This window comes from Ochotona princeps, chromosome 13, assembly GCF_030435755.1.
Source record: "Ochotona princeps isolate mOchPri1 chromosome 13, mOchPri1.hap1, whole genome shotgun sequence".
NCBI lineage: Eukaryota > Metazoa > Chordata > Mammalia > Lagomorpha > Ochotonidae > Ochotona > Ochotona princeps.
In genome coordinates, this window is record NC_080844.1 from 33,611,326 (window position 1) to 33,635,281 (window position 23,956).

Sequence of the window (23,956 nt, forward strand, 5' to 3'; positions counted from 1 at the left end):
TTTCATAACATTATATACTTTTTGATGGAAAAAAGGTCTATGCCTTGTAATTAAATGTGCTTCATACAACGCTGGGTCACATAATGTGCTCAGGGAATAATTTTGGTTTAATAACTACCAGTCTGCACTTATTATCTAATAGGTGAGCAAGGCACACCACGCAGCCCATACTCTCGAATACCAAAAGAGAGACTGTGCTACTCCTGAATTGATCACTACTCCACATAAAAATGCTAATATTGCTCCAACAGTTGCAATGGGGCTCTGCATTGAAGCCCCAGTTGTTCCTTAGTGCAGCGTTAAATAAAATCGCTCAGTAACATTCAGTCACATCTGACACATTAAAAGACAACAAAATAGGTAAGCAAGCCAGCACACACACAGGAAGTTGTGGGAGGAATAGGCAATTCCACACGTTGAAGGCTAGGTCAGTCTCAGACTATGCTGGAGTGACAAATTAGCTGAGAATGCAGGGTCATTTATCCACTCCACTGAAAACTCAAAAAAACAAATGGAAAACCAATCAGTAAAATTCCTCTCTTCTGTCACTTGGCATTAGAAATCTTCTCCATGTCATCAATCTTCATAAAATTCAAGCTAGGTTAGATGTCTGAGAATCATTACACTGTAGCCCATTAGGAAAATGAGAATATTTTGGTCAGAACATAGAAGAAACACTTATCTAAATTAGAAAGTTGGATGCTAGGATTTATACCCAGCTGGACAGAGCTGTGCAAATCCTTTCATTCAGTCTTCACTCAAGCAAATTCTTGCTTTGTAAACTCTCAGAAATACTTCATAGGGTGCCATATGAGGAAATGTCAAAGATAATGGGGAAAAAAAACCCCTGAGGAGTTGATGGTGCGATTTCCCCTATGAGCACAAGTTCGAGTCCCAGCTGCTCCACTTTTTTTTTTTTTTTTTTTAAGATTTATTCATTTTATTACAGCCAGATATACACAGAGGAGGAGAGACAGAGAGGAAGATCTTCCGTCTGATGATTCACTCCCCAAGTGAGCCGCAACGGGCCGATGCGCGCCGATCCGAAGCCAGGAACCTGGAACCTCTTCCGGGTCTCCCACGCGGGTGCAGTGTCCCAATGCATTGGGCTGTCCTCAACTGCTTTCCCAGGCCACAAGCAGGGAGCTGGATGGGAAGTGGAGCTGCCGGGATTAGAACCGGCGCCCATATGGGATCCCGGGGCTTTCAAGGCGAGGACTTTAGCCGCTAGACCACGCCGCTGGGCCCTGCTCCACTTTCAATCTAGCTCCCTGCTAATCGCCTGGGAAGGCATGGAAACCCACACGCTTGGCACTCTGCCACTAACAGAGAAGTTCTAGATGGAGTTCCTGGCTTCTGGCTTTGGTCTGGTCCTGTCCTGGTCATGGAAACCATTTGGGGAAATGAATCAGTAGATGGAATCTTCTTTTTTGGTCTCTCCTTGTTCTGTTCATTCTGCCTTTCAAATACATAAAGAAATCTATCTTTTAAAAAATGGGACTGAAAAATAAATTTATTCTGGTGCAGAACATTCTTGAAGTCTATTCATATTTTTTTTTTTAAGTTTTAGAAACATAATGTGCATTTTCCATGAACTTTCTGAAGTTCTCTCATATCTTCTTTGTTTTACTCTCTGGAAGAATTGAGATATTCTTCTAGCACCCATATTAAAGATGTTGATTACCTGGGGGAATGGAAATGAAGCCAATATAGTGTAGTAACATGAAGATAGCAAGTGCAGTCACACTGATGTGGATTTGGGTCACCTTGACTACTTATCAACTGTGTATTTCCAAGCAAGCTGAGCTTCCCAAGCCTTGATTCTCTCATTTGCAAAACAGGTAACATGAATAACAGTACTCATACCATTCTTTTGGGATTATTGTGAATATTAAAGCTAGACACCATATGTGAAATAATTATTCTAGACAACTTTGTCTATGACACATCTACTTCTACTCACATTTCATTATCTCTGAAGTGAGTACACTACTTTCACTTGCTGTTACCTAGGCAGCAGCTGTGACATGGCTGCCGCTGTGCAAGTACGCCAAAGCCTGCAAAACAGGTGTCCGTGTTTACTGATGCTTTTGATGGCGCAAAAGAAAACACTGCGTGCAAAGGCACCACCAACACTCAGCATTCACAGGCAAAAAGAAATTCAGAACAGTTGGGATCCTGAATGTGAAGAAATTTTACATCAATGCACTGATTTTGCTTCCAATGCCCTTTTATGTATAATCAAGAATGACATAATGAAAATAAGCATAAAGGACTATTTGAAAATTAACTAAATATTCTTAAAGAATGTATTTTTTCCTGGTTTACTTGACAGCAATTTTTTTTCCTTTCCTAGAGATAAATAAAACAATGATTTATCTTATCAATGTTTGTGACTTAGATTCTATGAATTATCCTAGTGCAAGGCCCAGCATGTATACTAAGTACACATTACTTATTATGAAAAATAATAATAATGAATGCTAGCTAAAAATAGAAAAAAGTGGACCCAGTGCAGTAGCCTAGTGCTGAAGTCTTCGCCTTGCATGAGCTGTTGGGATTCCATATGGGCACCAGTTCATGCTCTGGCTGTTCCACTTCCCATCCAGCTCCCTGCTTGTGGCCTGGGAAAGCAGTTGAGGACGGCTCAAAGCCTTGGGATCCTGCACCCACATGGGAGACCCATGCGTTCAAGGTGAGGACTTTAGCCACTAGGCCATGCCGCCGGGCCCAATAATAAATCTTTAAAAAAAATTCATTTACTCTAAGAAAGAGAAAAATTAGGCCTACTAGTTCATTGAGGCCAAATTAGTTAGAAGATGAAACAAAACAGACAACAAAAAAACAAGGTTCCCCTGCCTCCGGGCTCATCAACACAGTCATCACTAGCCCTAACTCTTCACTTAAAAAATGCTCATCAGTTTCAAAGATCAGAAATTTGAAAAGTATATGCAGTTGAAAATGGCTACATAGGAGATAAAAATAAAAGCTCCAGAACCAGCACTGTGGCCTAAGCTATCACTTGCAACACTGATATCCTGTATTGGAACACCCTTTCCGGGTTCTAGCTGCTCCACATCAAACCAGCTTCCTGACTCAGTTCCACCTGTCACAGCCATTTGGGTGTCAAACAGCAGGTGCAAGATCTCTCTCTTTCCCTTTGCTAAACCTTCTCCACAGCACTCCCCAACAAACAATGGCTCCACATTTCAAATAAAACAATGAATCTTAAACAAAAAAGAGCATTTTTTTTAATGTCTATTTTCATTTAATTAAAAGGCAGACATGGGGTGAAAGGAGACAGGAGAGAAAGAACTATTTTTCACCTGCTGTTTTACGCCCTCCAAGGCCAGCAACAGCCAGGCTTAGGCCAAGCTGAAGTCCGGAGCCCAGGATACTGCTGAGGTCTCTAATGGGAGTGCAGGGAGCCAAGTACTTGACTCATCATCCCTTGCCTCCGGGGGAGTTGGATCAGAAGCAGAGGCGAGACTCAATCCCAGGCACTCCAATAAGGATGCTGGCATCACAAATGGTGGCTTAATCCACCACACCACAACGCCTTTCCCTGTAGACATAATTGTGTTCTTGCTTTCTCATTCTAACAGACAGAATAAACATAATCTGCCTTTAGGCCCAGCTAGATCTTGGCAGAAACCTGGAGAAAGCTTTTCTTCTCCTTTCTTGCCCCCTAATTTTCATGTTTCTTAAGATCAGCTTTGAGGGCACTGGGTCCCCTTACCAACATGAGAACACCTAGAGGATGTACTAATTGTAGCTTGGCTTGGGATAGACTTGATAAGAAAGGTCATTCTCTCTCTGTCCGTCCTGGCTCCAGTCCTAGCATTACTCAGCACTTCTCATCTTATCTGTAACTGAACAAAGAGCAAATGAAAACTGCTCACTCTCATCATACAAAATGAAGTGAAGAATGAGAGTTGATTTAAATACAGCCACATCTGGGAAAACTTCCTATTCTACTTCGCAGACTGACACCTTACTTTGTAATTCTCATCACATCATACACCTAGCTCTTGTACTGTATTCGTAACTTTGGACAGAAGTCTGGCTCATTCCTCTTACCTTGATGAGCTTCTTGGAAGCACAATAATGTGCTGTTCATCTATATATCTTGAACACTGAGCACATTTCCTGGAAGCTAGAGTCAGTTAGTAGTTACAAAAGACTGTAAAGCCAGATGGCCTGGAATCAAACCTCAGCTCCATCTTTCTATATGTGAGATTTGGGGTACACACACATATTTAAGATTTACTTATTTCTACTGGAAAGGCAGAGTTACAGAGAGAGTTATATAGAGAGATTCTCCATCTGCTGTTCCATTCCTCAAATGGCCACAATGGCTGGAGCTGAGCTGATCCGAAGCCAGGAACCAGGAGCTTCTTTGGGTTACCCATGTGGGCGCAGGGGCCCAAGGAGTTGGGCTGTCTTCTGCTGCTTTCCTAGGCCATAAGCAAGAAGCTGGATTGGAAGTGGAACAGCTGGGAACCAAGACTTGAACTGGTGCCCATATGGATGGAATGTTAGTACTGCAGCCATGTGGGCTAGCTTAGCCTATTACACCTCGCGTCAGCACCATGGGGTGTGTAATTTTTTTTTATTTAAAGATTTATTTTATTTTTATTACAAAGTCAGATACACTGAGAGGAGGAGAGACAGAGAAGAAGTGGAGCTGCCAGGATTAGAGCCAGCGGCCATATGGGATCAAGGCGAGGACCTTAGCCACTAGGCCACGCTGCCGAGCCCCATGGGGTGTGTAATTTGATATCTTTGCACCAACCTCACAGCCTTTTGAAGATCAAATGAAAGAATATGCAATAAACACTGAGAATAGCCTCTGTTTAATGGCAAACTCTTGTTGGCAACTATTTTTATTATGTCAACTATTTTTATTTATGTATGTGCAAATTTCTGTTAAAATTCTCAAGACTGCAGGGGGAATTAGATATGGAGACATAACTTTACAATCAGCTTCCTTGATTCTACTTATTGTTCCACTGTATTGCATTTCAACTCTACTGTAAGATAAACACTCTGCTGTGTGTGAAACTAAACATTTAACTATTCCTGCATGACAAATTTCAGACAAATGATCTAGGAACTTTTTAATATCTTTTATGCACTGATACACAGCCCATTCCTAAGTTGAGAAGCATCTAAAATCCACTTAAAAATCATCGCTAAGACTCCTTGAACAATAGATTGAGTAAAAGTTTTCACTGGAGGAAGATAAAATCTTCCTGATTCACTTATGAGCACCTTTTTTTACCTTGTGGTCAGTGCAAAATGAACTTAGAATGTTAAAAATATCTCAAGACATAACATTCTAAACAGTGCCAAGAATTACAAAGGTATCATTCACATCACTGACTTTGGAATTGCAAATAATTTGCAAATCAAATAAAAACATCAATCCACAGTTTTCTGCACTCAACGATCAATGTGCAAGGTCAGATTCAGAAGCACTAATGCCTTTTAAGGATCATGGCCACATAACACATTTAAACCACAAAGTGTCACTCTTATATTTTTACTGAATAACTATTGAGGTATCTCAAAGATTGCATTTAAGGGGCTGTTATTGTGACTTAGTGAGGTAAGCCACTCCCTGTGAGGACAACATCCCTTATGGACACTGTTTGAGTCCTGACTCCACTTCTGATCTAGCCCCCTGCTAATGGTCTGGGAAAAGCAGCTTAAAAGGCTACCTTTGCTTCTGTGTTTGGGCTCCTACCATGGAAGAAACGTCTAACCTCTGGCTTCATCTTGGCTCAGTCCCAACTGTGGCCATCTCGAGAGTGAACCAGTGGAAGGAGGATCTCTCTCTTTATAACTCTGACTTTCAAATAAATAAATACATCTTTCTTTTTACAAGTGCATTTAAAATGTCAAAGGAGTTTTATACCACTCATTCTACAGCCAGTGAATCTATACATCACAAATGCTAGAAAATTTGTGCTAAAAGGAATAAAGGAAAGTACAAATTAAATCAGGGTTTAGCTCAGGATTTTATTATTATTTTTTTCACACTAGCTCACCTAGTCTAGTCTCACCAGGAAAAGATTTTGAATCTATTCCATGTTATGTGGTACAGGCAGAAAATAAAACTTATGTCAAATGGATTAATAGTGAGACACGGCTTACTTAAAAATTATTAAAGAAAATTTACTTTTATCTTTATTTACTTGTATATTTTAAAAAAGGAAATTATTTTCTCAAAACTCCCTGATGTCTAGAAAGACTATTAGGTTGGATGGATAATGTTATAGGTGTAATTTGTTAATTTTTAGTAGGTAAATGCATGTCTGGATGTAACAAATAAGTCATTGGAAGAAATAACCTGACAAAACTGCAAGACATAAAAATACTTTATAATGACATTGCTTATGTGCAAAAGTGTTTCCATCTTAGTCTACTGTGCCACACTGGCGGCCCCTCAATATTTTTGTGCCTTGGAGATTGGGAAAATAGGGCAGTTATTGTTGTCCTACACTTGATCTTAGCCCAAAGGTTGAGAAACCATAGTTACTATTATCCTTTACATCTAATTTACCTTGAGACAACTGATATTTATACATCCTTAAAATGTGACAATTTATGAGTGGTTATAAAATAAGCAGGTTAATCCCAATTTATAAAAGCTTTCACGCAATGGATTAGGAGTCTATTAGATAATACTTTTCAGTTTTTTCACTTTATATTCTGAAGTTGGATTACTCCTTCCTGTATAAATTAGTTTTTACTTTTCTTTTACATGACAGCACCTTTTCTCTTTTCTTCCCCAAATTAAAATTAATCATACACTGTAAAAATTTTTTCTATTATCTTTTATTTTTGACTGACATCCTACAGTCTTCAAGAAACCAATGAATATATTAACCAGAATTAGACTCTGCACTTGTCTCCAAGGAACTAAATTCAATAGTTTCTGGTAGCTTTAGATGAAATTTTTAATAACTCCAAAAGATTGTCTTAAAATCTACCATGTTTTTTTTAAACAATAAGCTTTTTGTTTTAAGATTCATTTTTATTTTTTGATTTGAAAGTCAGATATACAGAGAGAAGGAAATACAGAGAGAAAGATCTTCCGTCCACTGGTTTACTCCCCAAGTGGCTGAAACAGACAGAACTGAGCCAATCTGAAGGGAGCCAGGAGCTTCTTCTAGGTCTCCCACATGGGTGCAGGGCATCCTCTACTGCTTTTCCAGACCCCAGGCAGTGAGCTAGAAGGGGAGTGGAGCAGCTGGGATGTAGACCAGTGCCCATTTGGGATCCCAGCATATGCAAGGTGAAGACTTAGTCACTTTCGTACCGCTCATCACACTGGCTCTACCATGCTTTCTGAAGGCATTCTTTTAAACCCAGGTGTTTTTAGTTCACAGAGAGGTTAAAAAACAAAAAGTGGGGGGTGGGAAAGGAAGGGAGAAGGTGGTTGTAATGAAACAGATATGATCAGAAGTAGGATATTAAAATATGTAAAACAAAACAAAACACTTGTAAGAGAGTGGGCATTTAGCCCAGCAATTCAGCTACCTGTGTTCCACATCAAATGGCCTGCCTTGCATTCTCAGCTCTGGCTCCTGTCTCCAGTTTCGTATCAGTGCAGACCCTGGGTGGCAGTAGAGACAGACGGCTACGGGTTCTTGCTTCCCACAAGAAATACTCAATTCCTAGCTCCTGGGCCTTAGTCCCTTCTGCTGAAAACATCTGGGGAGTGAACCAGCAAATGGGAGCCATCTCTGCATCTCAAATAATTTAAGATAAATCTAAAAAACTAGTGGTTCTCATGCTTAAGTTTAATTAGACTGCTAATTTGGTTCCTATCTTACCAATACAAAAGAAGAATAGATTTCTTCCTGCTTATAAGATTTGAACAACATGAGAACTGGGAAAGGTGGTGGTGGTGGTGAAGGGGGAAGAAAACAGTAGATATTCAAGAAATTCGGCTTTTTGCTCTTCCTAATTATTCTTCTTTTTGAAAAAATTTTATATCGAATTCTCCCAACTGACGTCAATTGGAATCCTGGCTCTATCATATAACAGGTATTTTACCTCTTTGAGTTTCAGTTCCTACATGTCTAACATGAGCATAATACACCAAAATCTTGACAGGGTCTATGAGAAATAAAATAAAGAAAACTAGTAATAAACAAGTATCTGACTGATTATGGGTACTCAGTAAATATTCAAAAACTTTTCCCTCTTCCTGCTGGACATCAAATTTGAAAAAATAGCTAGCATTTTCTTTGCTCTCAAAGCTACTATAGTGAGAAGAAAAAAAAACACCAGAAAACTAAAAAACAATCAATCTCTTTGATTCCAAAGTTTAGATAAGCAGATAAGTAATGAAATAAAATCTGCAAGAAAGAGAATGAATGAATAATAAAACCCATAAGAAATTATTAAGACCCTATTAATCATTGCCATTTTCCTCTCAGCTGTGGTGAAGAGATTATATTTCAAACGTAGTGAGGGGAGAAATTACCCAAACTTTTCAAAGTGAAATTAAAAGTATTTCATGAAAGCAAAAATTGCTGCCATTTTCCAGATGTTTAATCAGAAATATACTTCAAAATGAAAGTAAGGGCTTTCCATCACTCAACCCTTTTGGCTTCTACTACATGCACATGGCAGAGGGCATACAAAAAAAGGCAAAAACACACGTATTACAGGTATAGCATACCTGCCAGCCATGGAGGAATATAATACCGCCACAGGTTGAAAGGGCTGCCATAACAAAATACCACAGACTGGGTGAGTTAAACAACAGATTCTTTTTGTACAGTTCTGGAGGCTAAGTTACAGAACAAAGTGACAGCAGGGTTGGTTTCCTCTGAGGCCTCTCTCCCTGGATTACACGGCTGACTTCTGGCTGCCTCTTCACAGTTCTCGCCATTCTCTCACATCCTGTATCTCGGCATGTCCAAATTTCCTTGTCCAATAGAGACAACTGTCAGCTCTGGATTAATTTCATTAGCTTTGAAAGGCCACTCCTGTAGATACAGTCACATCCTACAAACTGGGATTTAAGACTTCAACCTGGCAATTTGGGAAGGGAGATAAGGGAGCATGGGGAAATTCAGACCTTACCAACATCATCTCAAACTCTGCTCCGTTTTATAAATGAGAAGTCAGGCTCCAAGAGACATCAAGTGTTGCTGGCTATATACAATTAGAACCAGAGTTGATGCTATTTCTCCTATTTATTCTTTCATAAAGAAATATAAATCTAGGGCCCAGTGTAGTAGCCTAGTGGCTAAAGTGCTTACCTTGCCTGCTCTGGGATCCCATATGGACGCTGGTTCTGATCCCGGTAGCCCCACTTCCCATTCAGCTCCCTGCTGGTGGCCTGGGAAAGCAGCTGAGGACAGCCCAAAGCCTTGGGATCCTGTACCCACGTGGTAGACCTGGTAGAGGTTCCTGATTCCTTGCTTCAGACTGGCTCAGCACCGGCCATTGTGGTCACTTGGGGAGTGAATCAGATGATGGAAAATTTTCCTCTCTATCTCTCTTCTGTATATCTGACTTTCTAAATAAATAAATAAATAAATAAAATCTAAAAAAAAAGAAATATAAATCTAGTTGGGAAGACAAAGTAGTACATGAGAAAATTTTAAGTAAGGAAGTATGAATACAGAGGTGCATATTCACTGGCCCTGTGTCATTCTAAAGAATTTAGGCTTTGTAACCTCTTGTCTGCTCACACTAACTGGCAAGAACCAGAGTGCTGTGGTTACTTCAAAGATAAAGTTCTCTGTGTATAATCAGATAAAAACAAAGCTTCAACCAACTAGAAACATTAGAAATGGCTCAATTTATGATTTTTTTTGGCAGTTAATTAAGAACTGACTCAATAATCATGTCTGCTTCAATTACTGTTGAAAACTTTTCAAATCGTTTGCTAGGCTGATGTACTATACTCCTTGCATGCAGCAGACACAAACTGTTGAAATGCCCACACCGGGCCACCTTTTCTGATGCTTATTTAGCTCTGTGCTCTGCCTAGAGAGGGAATTCTCTATCCAGCAGTGCGGAGGGAGTTATCTGAGAGAGGAGCTGTCAAGCTGCTCAAGGCAGGCTGCATCCAGTTATCTTGTTATCCCTTAGCACTTGCCCCTATGATGACGCTACCAGTCCCACCACAGAAGCTTTTGGCTTTGTGGAGCTCCAGTATCTGAGCTATTTTTTTTAACGGAAATTCTCTGAGTATCAATCACAAAAATACATTTATGGTTTGATCTGATTCTTCTTACTATCCCCTCTTTCTGCTTTTTCCCCCACAATGTGAATAATGAACAGTATTCTTATGAAAACTGGAATTCAGCTGTGGTTTTTCAAACTGGATTGAATCAGATGAGTGAAAAAGGTGTAACAGCACATCAGAATCTTGGAAAAGAAGAGAGCAGATAACAAAGTAAAACATAAGGTTTAAAAACAAAATAGAATGGGGGTAGGTGACACTGGTGCTGTGGCCAGCTCTGGACATTGTGGTTATTTGGGGAGTGAAACAGCAGATGGAAGATCTTCCTTTCTTTGCTTGTGGCCCGGGAAAGCAGCAGAGGGTAACCCAAAGCCTTGGGACCCTGTACCTGCATGGAAGACCTGGAAGAAGCTCCTGGCTCCTGGTTTTGGATTGGCTCAGCTCTGGCCATTGCGGCTACTTGGGAAGTGAATCAGCGGATGGAAGATCTTCCTCTTTTTCTCTCCTCCTTTCTTTATATCTGGCTCTCCAATAAAAATGAATAAATCCTTAAAAAACAAAGTAGAGGGCCGGTACTGTGGTACAGAATGTTAAGCTGCTGCCTATAGTGCCAGCATAATAATACAGACACCAATTTGAATCCTGGCTACTCCACTTCTAATTCAGCTCCCTGCTAATGGTTTGGAAAAGCAGCAAAATATGACTCAAGTAGTTAGGCCTTTGCACTCATGTGGGAGACCTGGCAGAAGCTCCTGGCTCCTGGCTTCAGGCTGGCCCAGCTGCACTGCTGCAGTCATCCGGGAAGGGAATCAATGGCTGGAAGATCTCTCACTGTAACTGTCTTTCAAATAAATAAATTAAAAAAATTTTTTTTTATTGCAAAGAGAAGAGGACAGAGAGGAAGATCTTCCATCCGATGATTCACTCCCCAAGTGGCCGCAATGGCTAGAGCTGTGCTGATTTGAAGCCAGGAGACAGGAACTTCTTCCGGGTCTCCCAAGCGGGTGTATGGTCCCAAGGCATTGGATCATTCTTGACTGCTTTCCCAGGCCACAGGCAGGGAGCTGGATGGGAAGCAGGGCTGCTGGGATTAGAACCAGTGTCCTTATGGGATTCTGGCACGTGCAAGGTGAAGACTTTAGCCACTAGACTACTGTGCCGGGCCCTAAATAAAATAAATCTTAAAAACAAAAGTAGCAGTGTCATCCAAATTTTTCCTGTGTTTTTAGTCACAGTATTTAATGCATGAAATTTCGAAAATGTTAAAGTAGGTTCACACTGAAACAAAGGTCTAAAAGTAGAAAAGTAAACTTGTAATTCCCTAAACACAGTCAGATCCCTTTCTGAGCATACAAATCCTGACACTCTGTGTTTCTAGGTCTTGTTGTCTTGGTAAACTGTGACAGCAGAAATTGTACACTGTTCTTCCCCATCACTTTGTGGTACCTATCACGTGTTAGCAAAGCTGGGGCCACCTATTCAGGCTGAGAACTGCTCAGACCTCCTGAATCTCCAAAGGCAATTAAGGCTTTGAATTTAGACATTTCTGATTTTCTGTTCCAGTCACATCACTCCTTGACATTTCTATAGAACATGTTATTTCCTACCTGCTGTCAACTGGTACATTACTGATAAGGTTCAAACTCATCAGTTCCCACAGTAGGAGGGAGACAGACCGCATGCCTCTAGCACAGGCCCGCCCATGTGTGTATATGATTGGGTCTCCTGAAGTCTGTGCAACACTTGCCTCCAGCTTCAGAACATCATGCTGAAGTTTACGCTGAAACTCGAGGAAGTTTTTGATCGTCAGTTTCCCCTTGAGATCAGCTCCAAAAAAGTAGGTAGTAAGGGCTGAACATAAGCCAGACTTGAGGGTGTTACCAGTTGTAGGGCGATCTCGGTGACGCATCCCCATACTGGTTTGGGAGCGGATGATGCTCTGGACCTAAAACAGAATCAAATCCCATCCAAAAACCATTACAAAGTGAAAAAACACAGAAAAGTAAGAATATAAACTCTTCTGTACTATTTGCCTGCACTGTTTAATTAGTACAGTGTAGCATGAAGGATGCTATGACAGACTGGCTGCCTCCTTACCTCTTTTCCTTTTCTTCTGGGGTACCAGCCAGAGTTCCTTACATAATCTGCTCTGTGATTATATGTGGTTACAGAGCCCAGTACTAGCCAACAGAATGCAAGTGGAAGTCATATCTCATTTCAGGCATATGATCCTCTGTGTTCTTTCTATCTAGGAAGCCACATGAGGCCTGCAGGGTCACAACACACAAAGCACCTCAGTCTCTGAATCAATCATTAGGGACTTCTTATAGCTCCTTTAAAACTGTATTTGTGTAAACAAATTCCTACTGTCTTCAGTTACTGAAATGCTGAAGATGTTTTACAAACTGGGTTTGAATTTCCATCACATTAGTGATCTATTTCATTAAATGCAAAGCCCTGTAATGTTCCTAATTTATTGAGCAGTCTTTGAACCTAGCAGTATGAGGAAGTAGGAAGAACAAAAGTTTCAAAGTCAGGAAAGATCTTTTCCAACCCATCAAGAACTAGCATGTCTATTCGAGCAAGTTACTCAATTCCCAGTTTCTCAGTAAAATGAGAATAACATTTTTTGTATTTACAGGGTTGCTGTAACAATGAGAGATAATGTACACTAAGATCCCTGATGAGTTTTCCAGAGAGCATTCAATAAATGATAGTTGTTACCATTTTGATTAGATACTTCATCATATATCATTCTTATTTAAGCAAAAATTTATCACTGTCTTTTAGTCTAATACTGACATAAAGATCAATGTTAAAATGCTAAGAATTTAATTTTCTCCCCCACAAGAACTTTATACTATTACGCATAACCAATAGAGCAAGGAGACAGGTAGTTCAAAATTGGTTGTAATTCAAGTTTTGATATTCTGTAACATTTACTTACCCTTTTACCAACTCAATTTGACAAATATATCCTGATTATAAACTATGTCTATTTGCTAAGGAATACAAAAAACAATTATACTTCGCTTTGCCTTCAAGGGGAACACAATTAGGGGATGTTGATTTGTTATTGACGGATGCTAATTTGTACCCAAATGAAAAATAAACTGTAACTTCAGCATATTCTTTTGTTTTTAAAGATTTATTTATTTTTATTACAAAATCAGATATACAGAGAGAGGAGAGACAGAGAGGAAGATCTTCCGTCCAATGATTCACTCCCCAAGTGAGCCGGTGCTGTGCCGATCCGAAGCCAGGAGCCAGGAACTTCCCCCGGGTCTCCCACATGGGTGCAGGGTCCCAATGCATTGGGCCGTCCTCAACTGCTTTCCCAAGCCACAAGCAGGGAGCTGGATGGGAAGTGGAGCTGCCGGGATTAGAACCGGCGCCCATATGGGATCCCGGGGCGTTCAAGGCAAGGACTTTAGCCGCTAGGCCACGCTGCCGGGCCCATCTTCAGCATATTCTTTTAAAAATCTTTTAAGTTCAACATATTCATGCTTGCTTCTTGGAAATTTGTTTAGAGAGAGAGAGAGGGAGAGAGAAAGAGAATGAATGTGAGAGACAGAGTCAGGGCTCTCATTAACTGGATTATTCCTCAAATACGCACAATGGCAAGTGCTAGGCCAGGTCAAAGCCAGCAGCTGGTAACTCAATACAGCGCTCCAAGAGGGTGGAAGAGAAGCAGTAATTTGGCCTTCATCTGTTGCCTTTTTGGGTCTGCATCAGCATGAAGAAGGAACTGGGAATGGAACTGTGATGTAAAACCCAGTACTCTGGGGCTTGGCAGCGTGGCCTAGTGGCTAAGGTCCTCGCCTTGATCCCATATGGCCGCTGGTTCTAATCCCGGCAGCTCCACTTCCTCTCTGTCTCTCCTCCTCTCAGTATATCTGACTTTGTAATAAAAATGGAATAAATCTTTTTTTTTAAAAAAAAACACCCAGTACTCTGATATGGGATGCAAGCATTCCACCAGCGTTTTAACTGCCAGACTAAAAACTTGCCCTATTTTTGGTATATTATTTTTTTTTTAGGATTTATTTTATTTGAAAGGCAGAGTTAGTGAGCGGGCAGAGTTAGAGTGTGAGTGGTGGTGGGAGGAGAGGAGAGGAGAGGAGAGGAGAGGAGAGGAGAGGAGAGGAGAGGAGAGGAGAGGAGAGGAGAGGAGAGGAGAGAGGAGAGGAAAGAAGAGAAGAAAAAAGAGAAAAGATCTTTTATCCTATGTCATTCCCCAAATGGCTATAATCTGGAGACATGGAGTCCAATTTAGTTACTCTGTAGTAAAAGCAGAATTGAGGCAGGCCACTTAACATGTATTGGTCTCCATTTTGCCACGGGAAAAATGCAAAGCTACAGTATATTACCTATGAGGTTCCCTATAATCTAAGTTAATATCTTAAAAAGCTGTGATTTTTTTCAAGGGTAATGTTTCATCAATGTAAATTAAAATTAGCTGATGTCTGTGTCTCAAGCACATGAAAACTGCCAAGATAAGCACACAATGGAATTTACAATTATTTAAGATTTCAAGACTTCACATACAAGACAATCAGAAGCTTACAATGTATTTTATCCCTACCCTTGATTTCATGTATTGAAATTCAGTTGCCAATGTGGTAGCAATAAGAGGGTGTGATGAGAGTTCAGGACTGGTATGTGGGGGTGGAGCATTTGGGAGGTCATTAGCATGAGATGAGGTGATGACACTGGTATAGTGGCTTTCTATGCATGCTTACTCTGTCTTACCACATGATGCCTCTGCCACGTTATGATGCAGCAGGCAGGCCCTCAGCCAGATGCCTGCACCATGATACAGTTTTTCCTAGCCTCCACACCAGTGAGATCAATAAACTTCTCTTCTTAAAGCATCTTTATTTACATGAGGCAGGTAAAAAATGATTTTTATGAAAGACAAAGTGGGAGGAGGAGAAAGAGGAAAGGAGAGCGAGAGCGAGAGAGAGAATATGAGTATCTTTCATCTATCAGTTCACTTTCCAAATGGCTACAACCAGCCAGATCTCCCAAATGACCAGCAGGGACCTGAGTACTTGAGCTATCACCTATTGCTCTCCAAGCTGAGCATTATTAAGAGGTTGGTCTCAAAGCAGAATTGAGATTCCATCCCAGGCCCTGCAATATGAGCTGTGGGTGTTTCAAGCGGCAGCTTAACCCACTGTGTCACAACACCTGCCCCAGACCTCTCTTCTTCTCAAATTACCTGGTCTCAGGTATTTTGTTAGTGAAAAAAAATGGACTAAGCCATCAGAGCAAAGTTTCTTTTATTTAAAGGCAATGCATAATTCATTTTACCTGCCAGAATGTAAGAACTGAAGGATTCTCAAATCTAGCAAACCAGTATGGAGTATCAGTGTCAGCATTACCAGGATTTACATTTTGTCTATAAACACTGCAGTTCATGTCCTTCCTCTGGCAGCAGGTTAAAGTCTTTCTCCTGTAGAAAACATATCTATTAGCAATAAAAAGTACAATGCTAAGTGTGTGTGTGTGTGTGAGAGAGAGAGAGAGAGAGAGAGAGAGAGAAAGAGGGAGAGAATAAGGAGTGCTTTTAGGGAAAACTGGCTAATGTGACAGCATCTTCGTTAATGTCTAATTACAGCACAGTCCAACTATCAGTGTTCTTCCACTCATTTTAAAACCTTTTCAAATAGCAGATATTAAAAGTGATGTTGAGCCCAGGGTTTAAGTTGAACAGGCTCCACAGTGACATGCTTGTGTTCAATTCCTGTCTCTGGCTCCCAATTTTCCTGTGCACACAGACCTTGTGAGGCAGCAGCTGTGGCTCAAATTATTGGGTTCCAGCACTTGTGTGTAAGACCTGGACTGTGTTCCTGGCCAGTGGCTTTGGATCAGGCTGGTAGAAGCATCTGGAGAACGAACCAGCTGATGGAAGGCCCTGCTCCGCTGCTTTCCTAATCACATTGGCAGGGAGCATGGAGTATTGCAATGGAGGTGGAGCAGCTGGGATTTTTGACACTCATGTGTGATACCAGTTTGGTAAGCAATGATTTAACTCATTATGCTACAATGCTGTCCTCAAAATATTACATCTAAAAAATTTTAAGCATCACTTAAAGATTTCTGTACATATACTTGTGTGTGGAGAAGATAAACACAAACAGTCCTTACAATTTTTCAGGTTGCAAATATTTTCATAAAACATTATATTTAAAGAACTCCTTTGTCAGGCACAGTCCCTGCTGTTCAGCACAAGAACAGAGGCTGGGAGAAGCCCAGACTATGCCATGTTACTGTGTGTGTTGGCCTATGCGTGGGTCAGGTCTGGGGGTAGGGCTGCTTCTTAGCACCAACTGGCAGATGTGACAACCAAGATGGCTGCATGGGTCAGGACTGGGGGCTAACTGAGCTGTACTAGGCTGCAATATCTGCCAGCATGACCTGGAACTGGGGGCACACCAGGTGGAACCAGATTGCAACAACCACCGGCAAATGCCCAGATAAGGCGGGCCACTCCAGATTGGGCTGCAGCACTCACCAGCACACATAAGACCTGTGGTAGGGAAGCAGGCTCAATGGGAGGCTGTGGGGGCTCCCCTGCTGGGCTACTGTTGCCACTGGTGAGTGTGACATCTGGGACTTGGGGTGGACCAGGCTGCACAGGGCTACAAAACCCATTGGCCTGTCTGTGAGGTGGGTTAGGGGGAGAGCCAGGCTGGGCTAAGGGTATCCATGGGTGCATGTAGGAGTCAGAGTAAATGCAGGCTGGTTGAGCTTTGCCACAGCATCAGCTGGAAAGGGCTGAGACTTGCAGCAAGTCCTGTCAGGCCAGACTGTAGTACCACCTGGAAAGTACAAGATTTGGAACTGGAAGTGGGCCTACTAGGGAAACTGGGCATTCCTTTGAGGGACTGCAGCTCCCATTGGTGAGCATGAGCACCAGAGTTTGGGGCAGGCCTGGCTGGACTGGTGGTAACCCCCACCAGCATAAGTGTGGGTTGGATAGTGAGACTGGTCAGGTTGAGCTAGGCTGCAGCACTTATTGATGTGTATGAGAGTAAAATAGGATATAGGTAGGACAGACTGGGCCAGTCTGCTGCACATATCAGCATATTCAGAAACCAGGGCTGGGAGCAAACCTAGTGGGGGTTTTTGGGAATCACTCTGATTAGGATGCAGTTCCTTCTGGTGTGAGAGCTGAGTGTGTGGTGGTGTTAGGTCAGCCAGGTCATAGCATCTGGGGTTTGTGTAAGAGACGGGGTTGGGGACAGAACTGCCCAGGCAACTGCCACCACCAGTGTGTGTGTTGGCTGATGTGGGTGATGGACTGAGCTGGACCCCAAGCTGGTTGGCACACACAGGAGTAAGGTCTGGGGACATTTCAGGCAAGGTTTCTTTGGGGATCCCTGCAACTGGACCACTGGACTCAAAACTCTAACCACGGGGAAAATCACAGGATCCATGGTCTGACCGTGGAGTGCACATGCCAGAACAGGTCTCCTCAGTTGCTGAAGCCTATGTAGTGGACAGTGTGTCAAGATGCACATGGGGGACATATCACTGAGGATATTTGGTACCACGACATAGGATGGAAGGCAGAACAAACTGGACAACTCTCCCGGTCAAGCTTTGACAGCAAGTATCTGGGCGAGTTGGGGACTCAAAGGTGGACTATGTCTGCCAATGGACCTTGGAAGGATTTCCTCAACCTTGGAGCAAAGAAATCAACAGCACATTAGAACTATACAAACCACTTAAGCAGTATCCTGGGAACATACTCCATCTCGGGACCCTGAGATGACATCGGGGGGCCATGTCTCATCCCCAGGTACTAATGCAGTTAGGATGTTAGGAGCAGCCCTCTCCTCTTCTCTTCCCCTTCTTTTCCCCAGATATATGAAGAAAAAAAATTGACAGAATTGTCTCATCCACTTTCTCCCATTCCTCAACCCCTCCCACCCTCCACGTGGGCATGTATCCTTCCTAAATATGTAATCATCAAAAATAAAATTTCATTAAAAAAGCCATATTATTTGGAAAACTTTTGTTAAAGGCATCACATCAAACAAATCAATTAAACTAAACATGTGAATGCTTTCTGTATGCTATGTACTATGGAGAAAGCCATGAGAAACGGAGCACATTTTGAAATACAAGCTCATTTCTTTTCTTCTGTCTCACAATTGATTCTTATCACTTTTCAGATAATACTATTATCCTATTAAAGACTGTTTCGGTTATGGCCTTGAGTGAATATACCCTGAGTGAATGTAGTATGATCAATATGAGATTTTTCTTTCAAAAAACATTTTTTTCTAAATTAACTCTGTTTTATGATCTACTATAAAGTGGGTCAAGGAAAGGGATCTCTGTGACAGATGGGAGAGAGAAAAATTTACAATTAGTATCTGTAATTGTTCAGTGCTTTTTAGTCATTTGTGCTTAGGTGTAAGCAAAGTGCCTTTGGGAAGAGATGCATGAAAGGGTAGCTAAGTATTAGCTTGCAGGGTAGGCTTTGGCCTAGCTGTTAAATACCACCTTGTATCATGTAATTTTTTTTTTAAAGATTTATTCATTTTATTACAGCCAGATATACACAGAGGAGGAGAGACAGAGAGGAAGATCTTCCGTCCGATGATTCACTCCCCAAGTGAGCCGCAATGGGCCGATGTGCGCCGATCCCAAGACGGGAACCTGGAACCTCCTCCGGGTCTCCCACGCGGGTGCAGGGTCCCAATGCATTGGGCCGTCCTCAACTGCTTTCCCAGGCCACAAGCAGGGAGCTGGATGGGAAGTGGAGCTGCCGGGATCAGAACCGGCGCCCATATGGGATCCCGGGGCTTTCAAGGCGAGGACTTTAGACGCTAGGCCACGCCGCCGGGCCCGTATCATGTAATATTAACTTTAGGAAGAGTGATGATGAAATACTCTGAGGTCTTCATAGCGATTCTATTTAACTTTTGGTATACTTGAAAAATAGGCTGTAATCCCACTGATTTCTCATATGGGAAATCCAAAAAAAGAATATACAAAAGTATTTTTAAATGATTAAGTCAGATGTTTCCTAAGAATGTAAACCATAGAAAAACAAAGCAGAGAAATACCAACGAAAGCTGTTTACTCAAATGCTACATTTAAGGTACCAGTGTCAAAGTATGGAGAGTGAAAACACTGCCTACAAAATCAGTATACCATGTGAGTACCAGTTTGCATCCTGCCTGTTCCACTTCTGATCCAGCTCCATCCTAATGAGCTGGGAAGAACTGTGGAAGATGGCCCAAGTGCTTGGGGCCCTGCCATCTATGCAGGAGACCTGGGTGCATTTCCTGGCTCTGGGCTTCCATGTAACCCAGTCCTGGTCTCTGCAGTGAACCAGCAGATGGAAGATCTCTTTCCTCTCTGTAACTTAAGATTTTCACATAAATAACTAAAAAATTTAAAACTGCCACCTCATGATAATCATTTTCTAAAAATTTGTTTTCAGCTGCTTGAAAGGTAGGATGACAGAGAGAGAGATTGATCTTCCCTCTGCTGGTTTACTCCCCCAGTGTCTAAAACAGTCAGGTCTGGGCCAGGCTGAAGGCAGGCGCTTGAACATTATGCAGGTCCAGTACAGGCAGCAGTATTTGAGTCACCACTTGCTGCCCTCAGGGAAATACTAGCAGCCAGATGGATTAGAAGTGGCAATCTGCTAATGGGATGTGAGTGTTCCAAGCTGTGACCTAAGCTATTGCATCATTCTCATAGCTATTTTTTGTTTTAAATAAGAGTTTTCATATCAAACATTCCTATGATCAATAATACAAGTTACACATGTTCAACAAAATCAATTGCAAGAGACCATATTAAACAAAGTTAGCACTCCTTTCCTTGACAAGTGAACAGACGAGGAAAGAGCAGTCAGGCCAACAACAAAGCCCATGTGCCCTAAATGTAAATCTAGGAGTTTAGAGTCTACAATGAATAGGGAATTGATAGCAATTTTGCTCCTGAGGGTGTATTAAATAATTTCTGAGGTCATTTAAAAACCATGGTTATTCTTTTTGTATTTGCTTTTTCCTTCCCCTTTCGTCTCCACTATCCTTTTACTTCTTTCTCTCTTTTTAAGTTTATTGGAAGCCCCTTCTTAGCATTTAATACTTGAAAGTCCTTAATCTGTTTCTGGTAATGTCAGTAGTTTCTCTCCAGACACTGCTTCCTAAAAATGACCACTATATATTAGACAAAAGGCATCAATAATTACTGAAGGCACAAGAGAAAAGATTATGGGCAGACACTGAGGTGGAGATGAGACTTGGCACTGCACGAATTTCTCACTTTAGATCACTTTGAGCTGAAAGTCTCCAGTACATAAGAATTACCTAAAATTTCAATAAGAGGCCCTGAGCTTTTCTGACTTGAAAAACCAGAGAACAGAATTTGAAGCAACCATAGGCACTAGAAAGTAGGGGGAAATCCTCAAAAGAAATCCTCTTGGATTCCATTTCTGTACACCCAGGAGGCAGCAGGTGATGGATGGTCAAGTACTTGGGTCTCCCGCCACATACACGTGAGACTAGGAATGAGTTCTAGGTCTTTGGAGAGTAAATCAGCAGATGGAAGATCTCAGATATCTTTTTGTTAGTTTTTCATATAAAACAAACAAACAGTTCAAAACAAACAGTTGAAAACAAACAAACAGTTTAACAGCCAGATAAACAAAGCTAGAATTCTTATGATAATTAGAAAATTTCATTACAAAGAAGGTAGGGACATAGAACACAGGAATAAAATTAGAAGTTACACAGTAAAGACAGTACATTTAAATCCAACTAAATCAACAGTTACATTAAATGTTGACAGACTAAACACATCAGTTCAAAGGAAGACATTATGACAATAGGTAAAAAAGCTATACCCATTTGAGGGTCTAACACACTATCCAGAAAAGATTTACTTTAGGATGAGGGAAGAAAGCTGACAACAGAACCACAACATCATTAATAACACAGGTTAAAAAACCATGCAAACTAAAATACCTGGAAATTTAAAAAACACTTCTAAGTAAATGAATAAAAAAGAAAGTCACCTGGGAAACAAACTATTTAAAACTGAAAGATAATAAAAAGTACAACATATCAAAGTTTGTGAGAATACTGTGATAGCAGTGCATAAAAATAGCTATCCTTAAATGCAAATATTAGAAAATTCCCCAAATCAATGTACCATTTTAAGAGGTTTGAAAGAAATCAAAATAAACAGAAGAAAATAAATAAAAGCAAAAATCAGCTAGTTAGAAAACAAACTGTAGCAAAACTAATAAAGCTAAGTGTAGTTCACCGAAAATAACACAATAGCTAAACCCACAGCTGATGGGAGAAACAGAAGGCAGGCAAACCATCATTACCAGGAATGAAGAAGCAGCTAGCATTACAGAGCCTATAACCACTAAAAGAATAACAATTAGAGAACATTATCATAAGATTATGCTAATTAACAATTCACATGTAAGACTAATTTGATGGACTGAGGAAACATTCAGGCAAATCAAAAGGAAGGCAAAAGAAGTATTCTAAGAAGGATTCACAAATCAAAGGATAGATTCAGCACAAAAAATCTAATTTCCAAAATAAAAAAGATATTGAGGCAATATAATTCTCATTTCAGGGCTACAAATAAGATTCAATTAGCTCAAATAACTGTATTACTAAAATAGACTGAGAAGAAAAGGAAGAATAAATCACAGAAAATGAGCAAAACAAGTTAGTTCTATTTATTTATTTAACAAATGTATTTGGAAGGGAGAGAGAGGGAGAGAGACAGAGAGGGAGGTTGGGAAGGGCAGAGCAGACACATCCACATTCCCTGCTTTACTCCCCAGTGCAGCAGAGGCCCTCAGAGCTGGGAGACAAAACTCAATTAAGGTCTCCCATGTGAGTGGCAGAATCCCAATTATCTGAGCCATCACTACTGCATCTCAAGGTATGCATCAGAAGGAAGCTGGAGACGGGAGTAGAACTAGGTTCCAATCCAGACACTCTTATACAGCACACAAGCCTCACTAACCACCAGACCAACTGTCCACCCCTGGTTTTATTTATAATTATGTAAAACTTCATCTAACACCAGTGACACACTTCTCCAAAGGCAGAATTTCCATAGAAATACAATCCTTTTTTAAAATGCAAAAGAAAATGTAAACATTCATGGTTGCAAGCTATTCTAGTTAAGGTATCATTTTTCTTTCTCTTCTTTCTCATCTGGGAATACTATGTAATTCATCCTTGTAGTATGAAAGCGTCTGGCTCATAGAAGCTTTCTGATAAAAGCTGAACGAGCACAGCCCCAAGAGCCACAAGCTGGCCTCTTAAGTAGAGGCACCACTATCTAACTCGTGTTGCAGAATCAAGGCAGCCGTGACCTTAATCATATGCTCAAGCAATTCCTTGTACTTGGGATGAAAACAAACAAAAATAATCCCTCTATTCCGAGACTTCTCAGAAATGCCCCGTTACATATTTCAAAAACTGGGACAGCCTCTGTGCATGAGGCGGAGGGTAAAGTTACTCCAAGACACAGAAGACATGCTTTAAACACAAACATGTTTAGTGGAACTCTCTAGAGAAACTTGCCTGTTCAAACTCCTCCATGTCTACTTCTCCATCTCCATTCAAGTCAAACATCTTGAAGGCAATTTCAAAATTCCTCTGAGGAGCTGCAAATAAAAAGGAGAGAGGAAAAAAGGCAGTGAGGGAAAAGACATTTAGGAGACGTTGACCAAAAAGAAATAAACACTAAGATGTAAATGTTATTGCATTTATCTAAACCACTAATGATTTAAAATCAAGATAATTTTTACTATGTCCAGTAAAAACAGCAATTAAACTTTTTTTAAAGATTTATTTTTATTATTATATTTTTAGTTGGAAAGGCAGATATACAGAGAGAAGGAGAGACAGAGACAAAGCTCTTCCTTTCACTGGTTTACTCCCCGAGTGGCCACAACAGCCAGAGCTGAGCTGATCCAAAGCCAGGAGCCAGGAGCCTCCTCCAGGTGCCCCACATGAGTGCAGGGTCCCAAGGCCTTGGGCCATCCTCTATTGCCTTCCCAACCTACAAGCAGGGAGCTGGATGTCAAGTGGAGCAGCCGGGACAAGAACTTGCGCCTATATGAGATCCCAACACATACAAGATGGGGATTTAGCCATTAGGCTATTGCACCAGGTCCAAAACAGCAATTGATATTAATATTCTATACTCTTTTTCTTAAAAATTTCAGTTTTGAACCCTCCCTGCTCAATCTCCAAAGAAATATTTATTTAATTGAAAGACAGAGTGCTAAAAAGAGGCAGAAATCTTCTATTCATTAGTTCACTCCCTAAATGGTTACAGCAGCCAGGATTGGGCCATATTGAAGCTAGGAGGTTGGGAACTCCATCTGGATGTCCCACATGAGTGGCAGGGACCCAAATACATGGGCCAACTTCTGTTACTTTCCCAGGCACAACAAAAGGTTGCAGAAATGAAAATGAAACAGCCAGAACTTGCACTGGCACTCTGCAATGTGATGTCACTGGTACAAACAGTAGCTTAACCCACTGTGCCATGATTCAGGCCCCTAATATATATATTAGGTCTGTAATACACACACACACACACACACACACACACACACACCTTTTTTTGGGTAGATAACAACCTTTTAGCTGTGCAATATTAATGCTACTCCTCTGTTGATTTAATCATAGCACTATTTACACAGGCAAGAAAGTCTGTCTG

At 41.1% G+C, this 23,956-nt stretch overlaps 1 protein-coding gene across 1 annotated transcript in view; it reads right to left on the reverse strand.

Moving 5' to 3' along the window:
• Positions 1 to 23,956, reverse strand: part of MICU1 (mitochondrial calcium uptake 1) — a 149,119-nt gene that overhangs the window by 40,423 nt on the left and 84,740 nt on the right. Inside the window, exons 7-8 of the mRNA XM_058671974.1 lie at positions 22,810 to 22,892; positions 11,964 to 12,161 (exon numbers count right to left, since the gene is read on the reverse strand). Coding sequence (XP_058527957.1) covers positions 11,964 to 12,161; positions 22,810 to 22,892 — 281 coding nt within the window. The remainder of the gene's footprint in view (positions 1 to 11,963; positions 12,162 to 22,809; positions 22,893 to 23,956) is intronic.